Raw genomic sequence first — 17,483 nt, 5'->3', positions numbered from 1 at the left:
TCTCACTGTGTTTGCCATGGACTTTACAATGTTTGCCACTTTGCTGTGGGCTCATAGCACCAAGCCATGGGCCTGGGGTTGTCTGACAGGTGGGGTGACTGCTCAGGAAAGGCACCCCAGGGTGTGTCAGGCAGCAGAGAGGGGAAACCCCACCAAGCTGGCCAGGAAATCCTGCTCATGCACTCATGTGGTAGCTGAGCTAAGGACACTGATCCTATTCAGAGCAAACCAGATCCATAAACACTTGGAGCTGTTTTACATCTGTCTGCCCCACACAGCTGTGGTGAGGGGTTGGTTGATGCTGGGATGAAGGGATGGGGTGTAGGGAACAAATGGATATGAAACCAAGCTTCACCAAGCCCTCCTTACTGTCCTGCTTGCCTTGGGCTGTTGGGTCTCCTGGGTTTGTTGGTTCTGACAGATCCTGGGTGCAGCTGGGAATCAGTAAACAGTGAGAAGCAGGTGTGTGCTCATACATTGCTCTGTGCTTAGTTCTGCCCCTTTGTCCCCATCCTGACCAAGAGCTGATTCTCCCTGAACTTCCAAAGGAGATGCCAGCAGGGCCTGCTGCCCTGCATCCTCACTGCTGTGAGGTCTGTGGGGTCTGCCCTGGAGAGCAGAGCTGTGTGAAGAGGAAATAAATCAGAATATGGCCCAAGCCATATGGTGTGGGGCAGGGGGGAACAGTGTGAGGCAGTGGCTGGCTGTGTGCCTTAGAGACCCGACAGAGCACGTGGGATGTGTCAGTGCATAGGGGTGTCTGATTGACCAGTGTGATTACAGTGCTTTCCTTTCACCTCAGAGTTTCTAAACTGGTCTGTTTTCTTCTTCCTACAGACAATTTTAGGTACACGTGTGACATTTGTGGGAAAAAATATAAATACTATAGCTGCTTCCAAGAGCACAGAGACCTACATGCCGTGGATGGTGAGTAATGTTTTGACACTCAGACACCTGAACTAGGCTGAGAAGTCTTTGGGGAAGCAAAGTGTGGCTCTGCAGGAGCATGTGGCCTGTGCTGTGCAGGACATGGCACTGCAGGGGTCACCTCTCTTTGCCATGGAGGCTCAGTCTACAGGCATTGCAGGGAGGAGTTGCTGTGCCTGATTCTCTCTGTGTGCATAAAACAACACCTGTGCTGGGACCAGGACCTTGCAGTGTGTCTGCAGGGAGGTCCATGCTTAGGATGGAGAGCCTGGGACTGAGTACCTCAGGGTAAATGGTCAGCCTGATTATTTGCTGGGAAGAAGTTGGTTGCTTTTTGGTTTCTGAACTTACAGGATTGTTCCCAACATACTTCTCTGTGAAGCATTCCAGATTTCAGAGTTAGGAACTTTCATTTTTGTTTATGACTGTGGTAGTGAGCTGGTGAAGTTGTCAGTGGCCCTTAAAGGGTGACTGTAGATGTGGCCTAGGCTGGTGACACCTGGACAGAAGCAGACACCCACTGCCAGAAGCAGTGTTTCTTTATTCTGCATTGGGGAAAATGAAGTATCAACGTGCTGGCTTGCCCCCTGCTTACTGAACATCTAAAGCTCCTCACCTGGGAGCCCACAGATACTCCAGACCTTCCCTGTGTGTGCTGCAAGCCTGGCAGTACTGCTCCTCACTTGGCCAAGGAGAGTTCTAGAAGGAGGCTGCTGGAGAGCAGCAGGTTCTGAATGGCTGGGCTGTCTCAGAAAAGCAAGTGTTTTTTCACAGTACATGATTGATTGTCCAAAAAAAGGCTTATGTTTACCTGGAAAGTGTGGACATCTGAATGTGCTCTAAGGACAGCCAGTGTTCTCCTGCAGGGCACCACTGCCAGCTCCCTTCCTCCTGTGGGGAGCCAGAAGAAAATTAGTGGCACTGGCAGTCAGTGTGAGGGGAATGTGGCTGCCTCGCTCAGAAATGTCTCAGGGAGCTCTGCCAGGGGCCACAAGAGAGCTTGGGAAGGGCTCCATGAGTGTGCCAGGACTGTCCCAGCTCCTCCCTGGGGCTGCTGTGCACCTGAACTCCACCTGGGGCTGTGTCAGGGTCAGAACAAAGGCCTTGAGCATCTGTGTGAATTAGGGCTGGGCATGCTCAACCAGGTCCTGTGAGGATGCTGCTGGGAACAGGAGGGACTGGGGCACAAAGCCTGGTTTGTTCAGTGGGGCTCAAATGTGCTGCAGCAGTGTGTGAATTGCAGGAGGAAAACAAGACCATTTAAGAGGATTTAATTTCTGTTTTGTTTCTTCCCCTCCTTCTTCTATTCTGTGTTAGTTTTTAGTGTGGAAGGGGCCCCAGAAAACCGGGCAGGTAAGCCGAGCTCCTTTGTGTGCTTTATTTCACAAACCTTTTCAAGCATTCAGTAGTTCAGACACAGCAGGTTGATTCTGAACTGGTTAGAGTCAAAGGAGTTTTGTCAGGGATTGCAGTGGCACAGGGAGCATCCTCTCTCCCTCCCCAGTGTCTACAGCCAGTAGGTTGATGCCCAGCCCTAGCAGATACCAGGCTTTTGTTGTACATTCACTTGGTCAGGCTTCAGACAAGCAAAGAAGCAGGTGTTTCATGTCTGTGGTGATCTTGTAAATTGTTCAAGGCATACACCAAATGCCTCTCTAAGGTGGGTTGGGTTGTGATTTGTTGCTAGCTGTGCTGTTACCTGGTAGAAGTCCCAGGTTGGTATTTGGTAGGTGATGTGCCTGCAGACTGCATTGCTGTGCCTGCTGTCAGCCAGTTCAGCAGCATTAGAGGGGAGATTCCCTGGAAGACAATCAGGAAATATGGATCAGACTTTGCAATGTGTTCATTCAGTTTTTCTCTGCATTTTTTAAGCATTAATTCCTACAAGGCCTGTTAGTGGGCTGGGAGCAGGGGTAATCCTGGGGCACCTGAGGCAGAGGAGGAGGGACAGGTCAGACAGAGGGTCACTGGTTTATCATTCCTGTTTTCCAGTCCTGTTACAGATGGAAATGTGATTACAGGTGCAGGAGCATTCAGTGCCCATGCAGCTGTAGAAGGCAAAGCTGAGGTGTTGTCAGCTGTCCTGTGGCTCTGTTCTCTTGCAGACCCCTACGACCAGGCCGTCATCGCCGCCGACGAGGTGAAGGAGGAGGAGCCCGAACCCTTCCAGAAGATTGGGCCAAGTAAGAGTTATTATTGTGTCAAATAAAAAGGAGAGCTCAGGGGTTCACTGCCTTTGGCTGCAGCACCTCCAGAGAAAGCAGGAAGCACTGTTACACAGCAGGGTTGGGGTTTGCGTGCTCGCAGGTGTGTTCAGCCTCAAAGGAGCATCAAACACCAACAGCCCTGGCCCTAAGAACTGCAGCTGTGTGATGTGCTCTGCTCAAGAGCTCTGCAAAGAGAAGGGGAGGGGAGTTCAGGGAGAAGCAATCTGGCAGGGATGAGAGAGGGCTTGAAGGTGCACTGAGAGCTGGCAGGTGATTCATTCTCACTGTCTTTGTGGTGGGTCCCCAAACAGAGCAGAGAGAAACAGAGAGAACACCAGGTTTTGCCAAAGCATTTCCCTGCATTTTCCGTTTTGGAAACATTTGATTATCCATGGATTTTCCTTCATCTTGCAGTTTGCTGCCAGTTCTGTACTCCCAGCACTGGCAAGAGGAGGAAGTGTCAGTGTGTGGTTACACTCCATTATTTCCAGTATCCCCAAAGCAGGGATGAGCACATTACTCCAGAAGAGCCCCTTCTCCTGCAAGAGAGCTCCACAATCCCAAATAAAAGTTCTCTAATACTTGTACATGTTTGTTTCCTGGTTTGACTGTTCCTGTTGTCCACACATCCCAGACCTTCTGTAACCAGGGGACAGAACTGTGTCACCTGTAATACAGACTTTAGAACTGGATTTTCTCCCTTGTTTTGCACACTTACTTGTTGTAATTTTGGGGTAATCTTCTGAAGCTTTTTCAGTTCTACTGGCCTTTTTGTGCATGGTCCATCCCTCTGTTTTGAACTGTTTCCTTTCTTGGGAAAAGGATGTGTGGATTACAGGGCAGGCAAGTTCCACATGCAGGAGGAATGTTTGTGTGACTGACCAGTTTCTCTGTAAAAAGAAACTGGGAGTTGTGTAAGAGGCCTGGCCTCCTTCCTGACCTTTGTCCTTGTTCCTTTTACAGAAACTGGCAATTACACCTGTGAGTTCTGTGGCAAGCAGTACAAGTACTACACTCCCTACCAAGAGCACGTGGCTCTGCACGCCCCCATCAGTGAGTATTGCTGCAGGGCTGCCCCTCCACAGGCTGGCACCTCAGGGCACTGGGCAGCACCAGGCTGCCAGGACAGGGCTGCCCCTCTGCAGGCTGGCACCTCAGGGCACTGGGCAGCACCAGGCTGCCAGGACAGGGCTGCCCCTCTGCAGGCTGGCACCTCAGGGCTCTGGGCAGCACCAGGCACTGTAAAGCTGAGCTGGGATCTCCTCTCACAGGGACACTGTTAGGTCTGGAATGTTTCTGGGCTCCTACCCCAGCCCATGGAATTCTACACATGTTTCTTGTGGGGTTGATGGTTTTGGCTCTTTTTTAACTGAAGAGATGCACATCATTTTTATACTCCCCTAAATAATAAATGAACATACATGTTAGAGAAGAAGCATCTTTCTATGAGCTTCTGGGGAATTACTTCAAGCAGTGAGATAAAACTGGTTTCAAAATCACTTAAATGACCTCAGCAGCTTGCTACTGAATCACATTCAATAAATGATTTATTTCAGGGAGCTCAGGACAAGGCAGTTGTCAGCAAACTGCACAGCACTGTGGTCTGCACTCCCCACACAGAGGGGAGGAGGCTTTAGCAAGCAGTTCAGTGTAATTCAGTGCAACATTTGACTAAACATGTTGAGAGAAATTTTTGCTACCTGCTGGATTTGAATACTTTCAAAGTCTGCAGAGAAGTTCTTTACAGCTGAACTTCCTGCTCCCTTCCCAGCGCTGCCCTGAGCTTTGCGGGGTGCCCGGGCTGTGCTGCTCCAGGGCTTGGGGTGATGGAGAGGAGGATGAGGGATGGGATGAGGGATGGGATGAGGGACCAGCCGAGCTCAGCAGCTGCAGCCGGCAGGGGGCGCGTCCGCCCCAAAATCCCCGGGATTCGGGTTTTTAAGGGATTCTAGTGAGGTACCCTTGGCTTTATGGGAACATGCTCCACCCGACTGTCGCTTTCAAGCGTTGGTGGCTCTTGACAGGTGCCAAGCAGGTTCTCTTGGATATGGACCATGGTAGAAGGTGCAGGGCATCAAATACATCAACATCACAAAGCTAATCTTGTTATTTGCCATCTGCTGAAGGACCTGCCCCATTGCTTCTGATTGCACACATTGCAGTTATTCTGTGGTTGCCTGCCCATGCAAGCTCCACCTCTTCACTGAGGTGTTGTCAGCCCTCAGGCTGCAAACATTGCTGAGCAGCAATGGGTCCATGTGCTGCCACAGCAGGGCTCTGGGGTCTCTGTGCCCTGCAGAGAGCTCAGGAGCAGGGTGCAGTGAGCACTGGGCTTTGCTCAGCTCTAGCTCATCCTTACCTTCCCAGTGCTTCCCACTTCAAGGTGATTTATTGCCACTGATGTCTTCACCTTCCCAACCAGCCATAGTAATAGCTGAGCTGCTGGTTCCAGCCCAGGCTCTCCAGGATAAAAGAAACCCCAGCTGTGTTTCCCTGGGGTCCCTACAGTTCCAGTGGCCCCCCAAGGCTCTGCCCGAGTTCTGGAGGAGGAGGCATGTTCTGAGTGCTGGGCTTGAGGCCGTTCTTGCACCATCATTTCTGCAGCAAAAGAAAAGAAACTGCCCCTGCTGCAGGCTAGTTCAGCAGCCCCTGAGCTGTGCAGGTGGGTTTCCAGTCCTTTCAAGTATCTTTAGCTATGAGGACACTCAAGATCAGTATTTTCATAAACTTTTCTTTTTCCTTTTTTTTTAACCTCTTTTTTCCTCTCCTAGTTCCCATGACCAGTAAGATTTATGATTTACAGTGACAAGCCACTAACCCTGATGAGGATATAGGAGAGGGCATGATGAGCTCCCAAGGCCAGTGCATCTCACACATTTCTGCTGCCCAGACTGTTCCTCCCAAAATCCAAGGTCCTGGGGGCAGCTGTTAACACCTGACTTTTGGAAAGCACAGCTGGCTCTTCTTGAGTCCTTGCAGTCAGATTAACTAAAGCTGAGACTGTGTCTTTACCCTGGTCTCATTCTTCTGGTATAAGACAAATGCTGAAAATTCAGTCACAGTGGGACTGGTGAGGAAAGCCCTTCAGCATCACCAGTTCAGCTGTCTGGGTCTCTGCTGGAGTGCAAGCGTCCCTTCCAGAGCCTGTGTTTCTGGTTTTCTGTCATAATGAATGGAAAGTCATTGAAAATGGGTAAAAGAAAGAATTATATCCTGCAGCTTCTATAGCATCTTGCAGGATAATTTCTGGTCAGAGCTGCTGGATAGCTGCTGTCTGGAAAAGAGCTCTGCTGTGGGCTTCCCTGGAATTGTTAATGCCAAATGTCTCCTTCCAAAGTTCCCTTTTCTGAGTGAGGAGTAGGGGCTTTTTCATAAGATCAGAACTGGGCTATGACTCTTTCAAAATAATACTCTTACGCTCTTTCTGTCAACATATTCACTCTTTCGAAGAAGGCTGTCAGAGGCTGCTTCCAAAAAATAAAAGTGGATTTTAGGCACATTCATTGTCCCAGTTTTAGAAACATTTCTGAATGGAGATTCATGGGGAAGGATTCAGAGATGTTCCTGTCGTCCTTCAGGCTCTGGCTGCTCTGTTAGATTGAGCTGATGCAACCATGTTTGCTGGGGCTGGGCTGTTGGGATTGTTCAGAAGGATGGAGAGAGACTGTTCAGGGCATGAAGTGGCAGAACAAGGGAAGGGGAAATGGCTTCACACTGTTAGAGGACGGGGTTGGATGGGATTTTGGGAAGAAATTCTGAGTATCCAGTTAGGAATTGGGTGGGCAGGCCCTGGCACAGGGTGCCCAGAGCAGCTGTGGCTGCCCCTGCATCCCTGGCAGTGCCCAAGGCCAGGCTGGGCAGGGCTGGGAGCAGCCTGGGACAGTGGGAGGTGTCCCTGCCATGGCAGGGGGGTTGACAAGGGGATCTTCCAGGTCCATTCCAACCCAAAATAATCTGGCATTCTGTGACTCTGTGATGAGTTTGCAGTGCAGAGGGAACCTGGGGCACCTGGGATGTGAACTGGCTGTGAATGCCCCAGGAGTGGGATTGAGCTTGGTGAGTCGGGCTCAGGAGTGTGCACTCACCTGGAGCCTGCAGATGGAGCCTCAGACTCCTGGGTCATGGAAGTGTGGGGAGAGAGCCCTAAAACCAGCACAGCCCTCCATGGCTCTGCTTCCAGCATGGAAATCTAATGTCAGGACCCTGAAAGTACTCAGAGCTCTACAAGGCCCTGAGCAGCCCCACAAGGGGCTGTGCCCACAGCCACACTCCTGCTCCAGCCCAGCTCTGAGCCACACACGCTCCTGAGCTGCTCTGTAGAAGTTGGTCTCAGTTCAGCTGTGAACATGCCCATGCCTGGCTGTGGGTCCCATGGGTTTGTACCCAACCCACAACTGCATTCCTACCTTGATGTCAACCCTGTCTGGGCACCCTGGACCTCGCTGGGATCACTGGTCCTGCTTAACCTCAGCAGAGCTGATCCTGCTGCTGGCCTGTGGATTGACTTGTCTCATTGCCATGAACTCCCCTGTGACCTTCATGATGGAAGCTGGCTGTCACCTCTGGGCCTTGTTCCCTCCTCTCAGGGTCTGTGGGATGGCCCTTTCCATACCTGGGATCATTCTTGGCTTTCCAGGGGACAGACAGACCTACACCCACCCTGACACCTGAGATGCTCAAGGAAGTTCACCAAGGCTTGCTGCTCAGCTCCTTTCTGGAGCTTTGGATGCACACTGGATACAATTTATTCCTCCAAAGTGCTTAAAAGCAGTGTTTCATTGAGGCAGCTGCCATTTTGGTAGCACAGCTGCTTTCCACACAGACCCTGCCTAGCCAGGGGAAAACAGCTCCAGATTCCAGTTGGATGGTGTGTCTTTGCTTCCACCAGTTCAGTGAGGGAAATCTGTGAGTTCAGGTGCTTTTCCCAGTCTGATCCCACAGTGTTTTAGCAACAGGCTCCACCTGTTCATGTGTATAAAGACACACATTAAAAATTTGATAGGTTTGAGCAGAGGGGTTTTCCTGTGGAGAGACCTGTTTGCCATAGCCAAGGTGTTTGCTCAGAGTATGGAATTTCAGGCCATTGTTAAGGAATCATTTTCCAACACGTTCAGTGAAGTCAGTTTTTTCTCCATAGGTGATGATATAATTCCATCTGAACCTTCAAAATGGTTCCCTACCCATCCTGGCTAGATCTTTCTAAACAAACACCATACACAAATTATTAACCAGAATTTTTACCTGGAAAAAGTCATGTTGCTGAGACAATCTGGTCCCTGTTGTGGGGGTGCATTGTGATCGTGTGTGGATTTGTGTGCCAGATTTTCTCCTTGCTGCCACAGCTTGTCAATCACAGAACTTTAAGGTCTTCCCAAAACCAGAAAAGCCAGGAAGGACCACTGTGATCTCTGGACTGCCTGGAGAAGCACATTCTGTAGGATTGCCATGATTGAATTGCACAAAGATATGCTTTAGAGAGACATCTAATCTTGCTTTTGAGTGACAGAAAATGCAGCAATCACATAAGGTAATTATTTTGATGAATTATTGCCTCCACTAAATTAAGACTAAAATTAGCCAGCTGTAGCTTTGAGCACTGTCCTATTTATAACCTTGTGTGCTCAGTGAAGAAGGACTAAGTTACTGAGCTTCTGTCCTTTCCAGACCTGGCCTAGCCTGCTCTCCAGACCCAGGTTAAATCACAGGAGTTGTGTTTCCATTGTAAGTTCTGCTGTTCTTGACCCTTGGTCATCCTTTTGTCTCCTCCTCTGAGTTCTCCAGTCTGTTGTCCACCCTTGGGCAGGGCAGGCACCAGCCCTGGCTCAGGAAGGATCTGAGAGCTGGCACTGCCTTCCTGATCCCCTTGGAAATTCCTGATTGCTCCCCCAGGAGCACCTCAGCCTCTTCAGCATCCCCCTGGGAGCTCCTCTGCAGCCAAGCACAGCAGTGACCCAGTGTCCTCAGGCTTTCCCCAGTGTCCTCAGCACCTCCTGCACCAGCTGTGTCCTTCAGCACAGGCTGGGCCACGCTGCAGGGCTGCAGCACAAAGCTGTGACCCAGACCCTGCAGGGAGAATCACCCTCCACATCTCTGCAGCTCCCACTGGGGCTGGTCTGCTGCCTTCTGAGAGGGTCTGAAAAGCTCCACAGCAGCAGTTATGAGGTCAGCTCCCATGGTGCTGTCCCCAGTCTTGCTGCAGATTTTGAGGCAGGAGGTTTTTGTGGCCATTCAGCAACTCAGGATTTTCATTTTTAGAAACATCTTGGCCTTTTCATCAGCCTGAGGCCATGAGTTCCACAGTGAAGGTGACTTTTCCAGAGCAGAGCAGAGGAGCCATGTGATGCTCTCTACCTGTGTTGCTCAGCCTTCAGAAGGAATTTGGCATCTGATGAACTACAGACTGAACATTTTATTCCCAATGAACTGTGAGCTTCCTCCAGACTGCTAGAACTGATATTCCCTTGTCTTGCATTGCTGCTCAAAACTTTCTCTGCCTAGTGTCAGCTGAAGCAGCCTTCTCTGTGGGCTCTCAGTTTGAAGACATACTGTTTGTTTCATTTGGGAGGAAGAAGAAGACATTTTGGAGGTCATCATAGCATTGAGATTTTTGTTGTCACATCCCAGGGCAGTATCTGGGCTGCAGAGGATGTGCAGTGATGCTCCCTGTGTCTGGCACTGAAGAGTTGCTGATGGCTGTTTCTCATGGCATGGATGGGAAGTAAAGCAGACATTGGTGGGAATGATCCTCATGGAAAGCAGACAATCCACAAGCTGGAAATTTTCATATCTGGCTACATTTTTGCTGGCAGTTTGGCAGCAGCTGGAGGAGGATTATCCATGGAGAGTGAAAGGAAGCATAGAGAGCAAAACAAGCCTTCTGCCTATTTATCTGGCTGGAGACCAAGCAGAGAAGTATCCTGACTAAACTGAGAAAACCAGTGCATAATTTCCTGCAGAACTACCCTGACATGTGAGGAAATGTCAGCTTGGGGCTGTGTGTCAGAGCAAGTGAATCAAAACCCCTGGAACTGCAATGCCCTGTGAATGTACACACTCCCAGTCCCCAGTGCTGCTGCTGAAGGGGAGAGCCAGTCACAGCCAAGGTCTGTGAAGTCTCCTGGGATTCCGGAAAAATGAGTGTCCCATCCCAGCCTAGGGGACTTCTCCCCTGTTTTGGAGTTAGGCTGTGGTGCTGCCGTGGCATTCCCCTGAGAGCTGCTCAGTGTGGATGAGTATTTCTCACTCACACTGGGTAGGATGTGCAGGTGCTGCTGTTGTCCCTCCACCTTTAGGCATCCCACAGAATCACTGTAGAAATCACTGGCAGGGAGCTGGGACTGTGGGTTGGTTGAACCTTCTTTGTTAGTGATTTTTCATGACAGGTGGTTGGAGTGGGGCTGGTGCTTCAGGACCCATATCCAAATTTCCATAGAAGAGGCCCCTTATGAGTGAAGGGGCTTCTTAGACAGTTTCTCCATTTTTGTAATGGTTTATTTAATCCATGTGGCCCAGACAAAGGGCTGTCCTCCTGGAGGTGTTTCAGATGACTTTTGGCATTGACAATTCCTGGTGATCCTCACTGTGTGCTGCAGAGACCAAAATATCGATGCATTCAAAGAGCATACCCCAGTAATGTTCCGAATTTCTTCACATGTCACCAGTCTGGAGATGGGACCAAAAGCCTTTACTCACTCTGCCTCCTAATTCCATTCCATCCCATTCCATTCCCACCAGTGCCCTTTCTTTTGTATTTGGTCAAAGAGACAAGGAATGTTGCTGGAGATCACTAGGATTTATTCGAGGCTCAAGAAACAAAGCTTGTCCCTACTCAGAGATCTGAGTACTTTAGAAACCTGTTCCCAAAACTCAGTCCATAGAAATGGAGGCCAGAGCTTCAGGTGCCCCCAGCCAGGCCGTGGCAATCACACAGTGCTCCTGGATGGATGGGGTGATTCCTGCAGGAGCAGGAATGGGTTGGTCCTGTGGCACTTAGAGGTGTGCAGGGGAACAAAGGAGCTTCCCCAGGGGCAGCCCAGCTCTGCCCAGGGGCTCGGTGCATCAGCAGCTCCAGCAGGCCCCGCTCTGGGAGCTCCCTGGCTGTGCAGGCACTAGTTCTGAGTGTTCATATCCAGAGTTCTCTCGATCTCCACTCTTCGTGGCAGTGAAGACACAGACGAGCCAGTCCAGCAAAAAGTCCCCGGCGTCCATAAACCGCTGCTCCAGCCTCCTGCACCGCGCGCCCTCCGGCGTCCCGCCCGCCTCCCAGGCCCAGATGTTCCGCGCTCCCAACTCCGCATCCCCAGGAAGCAAGGCCATCACAGGTACCAGCTGCCCTTCAGCCTGCTCAGCTCCTCACTGGCCTGCCATTTCACCCTTCCTGGCCTCAGTCTGCTCCATCCATGGCTGGCCCACAGAAGCTGCTCCCAGGAGCAGTTGATCCTTTATAATCCCTTCCCAGTGACAAGTTGTTTTGTTAAACATCGTGGTAAACACAAGGTGCAAAAGACCCTGTTTCAAATCCTGGTGTCACAAACTGAGAAGAGCTTCCTGACAAGGATTCATGTAATGACTTGTCAGGAATGGGGATATTTGCTTGTATTTCAGCACTGTTTGGCATTTAGTGTTTGTTTTTCTCAGGGCTTGGTCTGTGCCTTTGGAAGTGCAATGGAGTACAGGTGTTTTCACAGTGCTCCATTCCCCATAAGAACCTCAGAGATAAACAGAAAAATCAGTATTACAGAACCATTACTGAGGAGTTAGAAAATGCAAGTTAGGGTTGATCCTCTCACTGTCTCAGTTTCCTCCTTCCAAACAAGATCAAGCCTAAAAAAAAGTAGAAGAAAGAAAGCAAAGACTACTGAAAAAATAACAGTTAATAAATAGGGTGTGAAACATAGTGTGCCATGTGCAGTCCACTGTGGGATTGATGGGTAGAGATCCCATCTGGGTGCAGAAGAAGGGCTGGTCAGTCAGTTGGTGTTTAAACACCCCTAGAATGTCTGGCATGGACAGATGCTGAGTATGAGAGCATCTGAGAGGTGGCTGTGGTGAGAGAGGCCATGGATGCTGAACAAGGATGGATTTTGTTGGATAACACATACCCACAGCTGCCAAGGACTTGCTCCATACAGAGAATTTTACTTCACTTTCAAAAGGTTCCAATAGAAGGAGAGAGAACAGAGTGAGCTGCCCTCTCAGTGTGGGAGGGGGACAGTAGGACCAAGCAGGTGCATTAAACCAGATTCTTCTTGCTGCCAGACCTGGGGGAAGTTTTGGGGGGGAAGCTAAGGGATGAAGGCAAAACCACCATGCAAATTCTTTACAAAGGTTTTTGGAGATCTGCACCTCACTTCCACTTGTGACATAAGCCAGGACTTGAACCTGGGTCTCTTGGGAGGGGTGGGTTGACCCAAACCATTTTGTCACTGTCTGATTTTCTGTCATTTAAGGCCTCTTGTTTCTATTATTTATCTATCAAGTGGCCTAGGTAGATAATGTTTCCAGTTCCTTTTCAGCCCTGTTTGATGTGTTTCTGTTTCAGTTGATTTGGTTCCCAAGTTTGCTTGTTCTCCTGAATTTTGAGAGTCAGGAGTGTAGTTGATTGAGAGTTTGAGAAGCCTGCTCAGGACTTGGAAGGGTCCACTGAGGACTGGCTGGGCCAAAATCCATGGGCTGGGCTCTTCCTTCACTTCAGGTCTCTGGTAGCCCCAAAGTCCCCGTGTGTGAGCCACCTCAGCCCTGGGAGCTGCAGGAACCCGGGGCCTCTGACAAGTCCTGACAGCAGTTCTGACCACTCCAGTGGTCTGCAGGAATAAAATCATGGTGTGGCAGCACTTTTCAGGAGTCCCCATCACTCCTGAGTGAAAGAATTGTGTCCCCAGCCCTGCCCAGTCTGCAGGCTGTGCCCAGCAGAGCCAGGCCAGGCCCTGTGAAACTCTTGGGTGACAGTGGGCTCCAGAATGAGAGTGCCGGGCAAAGGCCTGAGCAGCAAAGCACATACACATTGCTCTGGCCAGTTCATTTTTGTTTAATCTCTAGCTTATCCTTTGAGCCACCACAGCAAATCCATTTGCCTGGGTATTGCAGGCCCAGTGAAGTGAGACAGGACCTCCTTGCACTGTTGAGCTGATGCTGAGGGACAGCAGCTTGAGCAGGGTGGGAACCCCGAGCTGTGCTGTTCAGGGATGATTCAGGGATGATTCAGGGCTTGTGGCCACTGCCAGGGGCAGGAAGCACCTGGGTGCCCTGGAGGAGCCTCCCAGTGCAGTCACTGGGACCTGCCCTGTGCTGTGGCTGGAGAGGGCTCTGACAGGAGCTCAGGGGGGCTCAGGGAACACAAGGGCACTGTTGGGAAGCCCAGAGCCAGAGGATCTTCCACAGCTTTTCCAGACATGGTGGGCAGGCTCTGAGACAAGCCTTCAGGCCTCTGCTTCAGCATTTCCAGGAGGGTGTTTAGGGAGTGCAGGTGGCTGGGAAGCACAGGGAAAGCTGGCACAGGGCTTCTGTAGGTGACACTTTGGTGTGGTGTGAGGCCCCAAGCTCAGTCTCAGACTGGTCACAGGAGTTAAGGGCTGCTTGTTGCCTTAAGGAACAGTAAGATAAGGGTTGGGGTTTTTTTCAGACCTTTCTGGTTCAGTCAGGACTGGTGTTCATGGGCTCCCTAAGAGCCAATCCAGGCCCCTCAGCCAGAAGGCATTCAAGAAAAATCCCCACCTGTTATCCCTTCACTGAATCTGGCCCATTTGCCTCCAAAATGAGGTATTTGACCTTTGTGCTGTACTCAGGGTCTGTGATTGTGTGGCACAGGAGCATGTCTTGCCTCCTGTCTGCCTAGTTCTGCATCAGTGTTGACCAGTCACCATTCCTGCTTTGTTCTCCACCCAGCAGAAAGTGCTTTCAGCAGAAGAGTGGAAGGCAAAGTGCAAAACAACTTTGAAGAAACAAACAGCAATTCCCAGAACTCCAGTGGTAAGTGTGGTCACCCTTTCCTGCTGCTTCCATGTTCCTCTCCAAGCAGGACCCAGCTGTGTCAGTGGATGTGGATGTATTGTGGGGTACCTTGTTTAGGCTCACAGGTAGCCAGCCCTCCTGGGGTAGTGCCTTATCCTCCCCCCTCCCCAGGCTCCTGGCACCCCAGCCCTGGCACACAGGCCATGGGGGATTCCTGCTGCCAAGGACCAGGCACTTGAGCATAGATTTTTCAGAGGGGAGCCAAGATGTGGAAAAAGGATGGATGGAGATCAAGCAGCACTTGTGCTGTGTCTATCAGTGCAGTCCTGCTGGAGCAAAGCCATTTGCAAGCAGCAGAAGTTTGAGGACTGTGGATAGAAGAGCAGTTTGCAGGTTACAGTGATGCTGAGCATGACAGTTTATTTAAATGTCGCTGTAACCAAAGTCCAGCTGTTTCTGCAGTCACTGTGGAGGTCACAGTGAATCAGATGTGAGACCAAAATATGTGTGCTAGAAGAAATGAAATTCCCCTCCACTTGTGCAGTTTCCTTGCAGTGTTAAGTCCATGTGGTAGTAACTGAACATAACCAGTGGCCTAGACAATTTTGTTCAGATCCACCACCTACAGAGTTTTCTGTGCAAGGTTTTTATCCTGCCTGTGTATTGCCCAGCCTTCCAGTGGGCCACTACCATTCTCCTAACTGGAGCAAAAGTGACAGACCAGATGAAACATCAATTTAGCATCTTGCTGCAGAGATAAATAACATGGCAGCAGAAAAGCCTGGCCTCCCTCCATTCCCCATCCAAGAGAAGCAGAATATGTGGGGCTGGCAATGGTGGGATATCTCCCTGGAGCAGGTCACACAGTGTCTGTTGGGGGTTAGACCTGCCTCAGAAGCAAGTCAGGGGCTTTCTGGAGCCATGTTGAAAAGCAGGGATGTGGTGTTGGAAAACCCATGTGTGGTAGCAGGGTAGGTGATGGGAAATGGGGAAAAAAAGGTTGTTTGTTGCTAAAATACTGTGTGTTGTGTTTTGGGGGAAAATCCTGTACTAATCCATCATTCACCACAATTGCAGCTGGTCATTCGGGGACAGAGAAACCTAAAGAAAAGAGGTGTAAGCAGAACCCATCAGGTGAGCTTGTCTCTGTTTCAGGCCCTTAGCCCTGGTCCTGCTGGACACTCAGAGTCCTTGGGGCTGCCCAGGCCCTGGTCAGTAAGCCCAGCCTGGCTGGCAGACTTGACTCAGGGCAGTGCAGGCTCTGAGTTGCAGAGTTCCCAGCCTGGCTGCAGCTCTGGACGTGGCCCTGGCCTCTCAGCAGCTCCTGTCTTGTCTTCTGGGGGTGCTGTCAGTGTTTGAAGGGTTTCAAAGCCTTTAAAGTGCACATCTGTAAATGCCAACACACCACTTGGGGCCCTGACTCCTCTGGAGCCATTGGAAAGTAGCAGCCTGAGATTGTACCTACTTTATTCCTGTCAAACCTTGTACAGCCAACAAAGGAAGGGCAGAAATATCTTCCTTCCCATCAGCCAGCTCATTCCTGAAGCCAAAAAAGCTGCATTGCAAACCTGCTGGCTGCTCTTGTCAAGTTTTGCAGGAGGGGGGGATGAACCTGCCCAGGAGGCAATGACAAGAAACACGAACAGTGGCTGTGCTGAACAGTGCAAACCTTCAGTTCTTCCTGAACTATTAAATACTGACCCACTGTTGCTGTGACACATCTCCCAAACTCTCCTTGTACCAGCTCACATCACACTTATCCTCCTCAATCTGTTTCTTTCTGGACTGTAACATTTAAAGCACATGAGTGAAAGTTCACAGCAAAAACCAAAACAAAACCAGAAATTCTTACAAGTTGAATAGCAAGTTTCATGTGATTTGCTCATCTTGTTTCCCTGTAAGGAGTGTTTCTGTCTGCACCATGTGTAGTGTCAGTTTATTTTAGTGGCTCAGTCGAGGGCCTGGCAGGCTGCAGAGGGGTTGCAAGGCACTCACCTGGACCTTTGATTGAGCAGAAACCTGAGGAACTCCAGTGAGCTGCCTAGGACTGCTCTGAGGGCAGTTGGGCTCTGATGGAAGTAGTTGCTTTCTGCATTAAGGAGCTGACATGCTCCTGAAAGCCAGGCTGGTGCATGGGGATGTATAAACATTTCCCTTTTTCCTTCCTTTATCTGTCCTGCATCCTCTTTTCTTCCCCAGCCATGTTTTCCCCCTTTGGCTCAGTTTTTGTGCTGCTTCCCATTCAGTGCTCTTTTCCAGCCCTTGCACCACCAAGCCATTTTCCTCTTATTCCTTCCAGTTCTCAGGAGTCCCAGTGGCCTCACTGACAGCAGCCTGGGTGAGCACCACCAGTCACCCTGTGTGTGCCTGGTGGTCAGAGAGGCCTGGAGGGCTCTGTGTGCTCAGCTGTCCAGGCAGAGCTCCCTGCAGCTGCCTTTTGGAAGGAAGAGCTGCCATGTCCTTGCCTCCTCCTTTTCCTTCTTCCCATGGCTGTGTCTCAGTGGGTGTGACAAACCCCGTGGGGCTCGGTGTCACACGTGGGATGGGAGCTCTGGGGTGATTCTGGCACCGTTGGCTTGTCCTCTCTTTGCTCCAGCCAGCAGATTCCTCCCAGGCAGGGAAGCAGGTGGTGGTAATGTGGTGGGCAATGACAGAAGGATGGACACTTCTGTCCTCCCACTCCCATCTGCTGTTTGCTTGTCACCAAACTGCTGCTGTAAGGAACAGTCACCAGGTTTGGGAGGTAAATGTAGGTCCCAGCTGAGCAGCCAAGAGCTGTGGGGCTTGGCCTTGTTAAATGCCTGATGGCTCTTGTTCTCTGTGGGTGTGAGCTTTGTGTCACAGGCTTGGATACAGAGATACCAGAGAGATTTTTAGGACACCCATCTGGGGACATTCTGCTTTTTCCCTGTGCCACCATTCTGACTGCAGTGGCACAGATCCCTTGGTGTGTGGAGTGAGGGGCAGGACAAGGAGAACAGGGAGGTCAGTAACTAAAACCACCTAAAATACTCAGGGGTGCAATGCTGTAGGGAGTCCTGGGTGGGAATAGGAATGGAAAATGTTGGATTTCAGATGTCACTTCCCTGTGCACACAACCCCAGTCCTTGTCACAGTGAGTGCAGGCACCTGGCACCCTTACAGTGTGAGCTGGCATTGGCTGCCCATAAAGCAGAGCTCTGAGCTGGTGCCAACTCTGCTTTGGGCCTGAGGTGAGTCCCAGCTCTGTCTCCCAGCAGGGTGGGCTGGAGGCAGGGACTGGGGAAGATCTTGAGCTGTCATCCATGTTATGATTGGAGAGTGCTCTTTGTGCTCATGGAAAGTGCCTTCACATCACTTGAACTTGCTTTTTGCTGAAACATGAATGATCCACAGTTCTTCAAAAATAGCATCCTGCTG

The 17,483-nt window shown here is 50.6% G+C and overlaps 1 protein-coding gene across 13 annotated transcripts in view; it reads left to right on the top strand.

The window, feature by feature from the left end:
- The window catches only part of ZNF618 (zinc finger protein 618), a 147,874-nt gene that overhangs the window by 111,616 nt on the left and 18,775 nt on the right, over window positions 1–17,483 (top strand). For 7 of the 13 annotated variants that reach the window (XM_074556418.1, XM_074556423.1, XM_074556422.1 and 4 more), the window contains 7 exons: window positions 838–927; window positions 2,245–2,280; window positions 3,033–3,110; window positions 4,098–4,187; window positions 11,267–11,455; window positions 14,019–14,102; window positions 15,162–15,218. In XM_074556418.1, the coding sequence (XP_074412519.1) occupies window positions 838–927; window positions 2,245–2,280; window positions 3,033–3,110; window positions 4,098–4,187; window positions 11,267–11,455; window positions 14,019–14,102; window positions 15,162–15,218 (624 nt within the window). The remainder of the gene's footprint in view (window positions 1–837; window positions 928–2,244; window positions 2,281–3,032; window positions 3,111–4,097; window positions 4,188–11,266; window positions 11,456–14,018; window positions 14,103–15,161; window positions 15,219–17,483) is intronic. The other 6 variants (XM_074556419.1, XM_074556431.1, XM_074556421.1 and 3 more) reach the window with 4 other exon arrangements.

This window comes from Zonotrichia albicollis, chromosome 21, assembly GCF_047830755.1.
Source record: "Zonotrichia albicollis isolate bZonAlb1 chromosome 21, bZonAlb1.hap1, whole genome shotgun sequence".
Taxonomy (NCBI): domain Eukaryota; kingdom Metazoa; phylum Chordata; class Aves; order Passeriformes; family Passerellidae; genus Zonotrichia; species Zonotrichia albicollis.
Note: the sequence above shows the minus strand (reverse complement) of the source record. Positions and strands in the feature narration are given on the sequence as shown.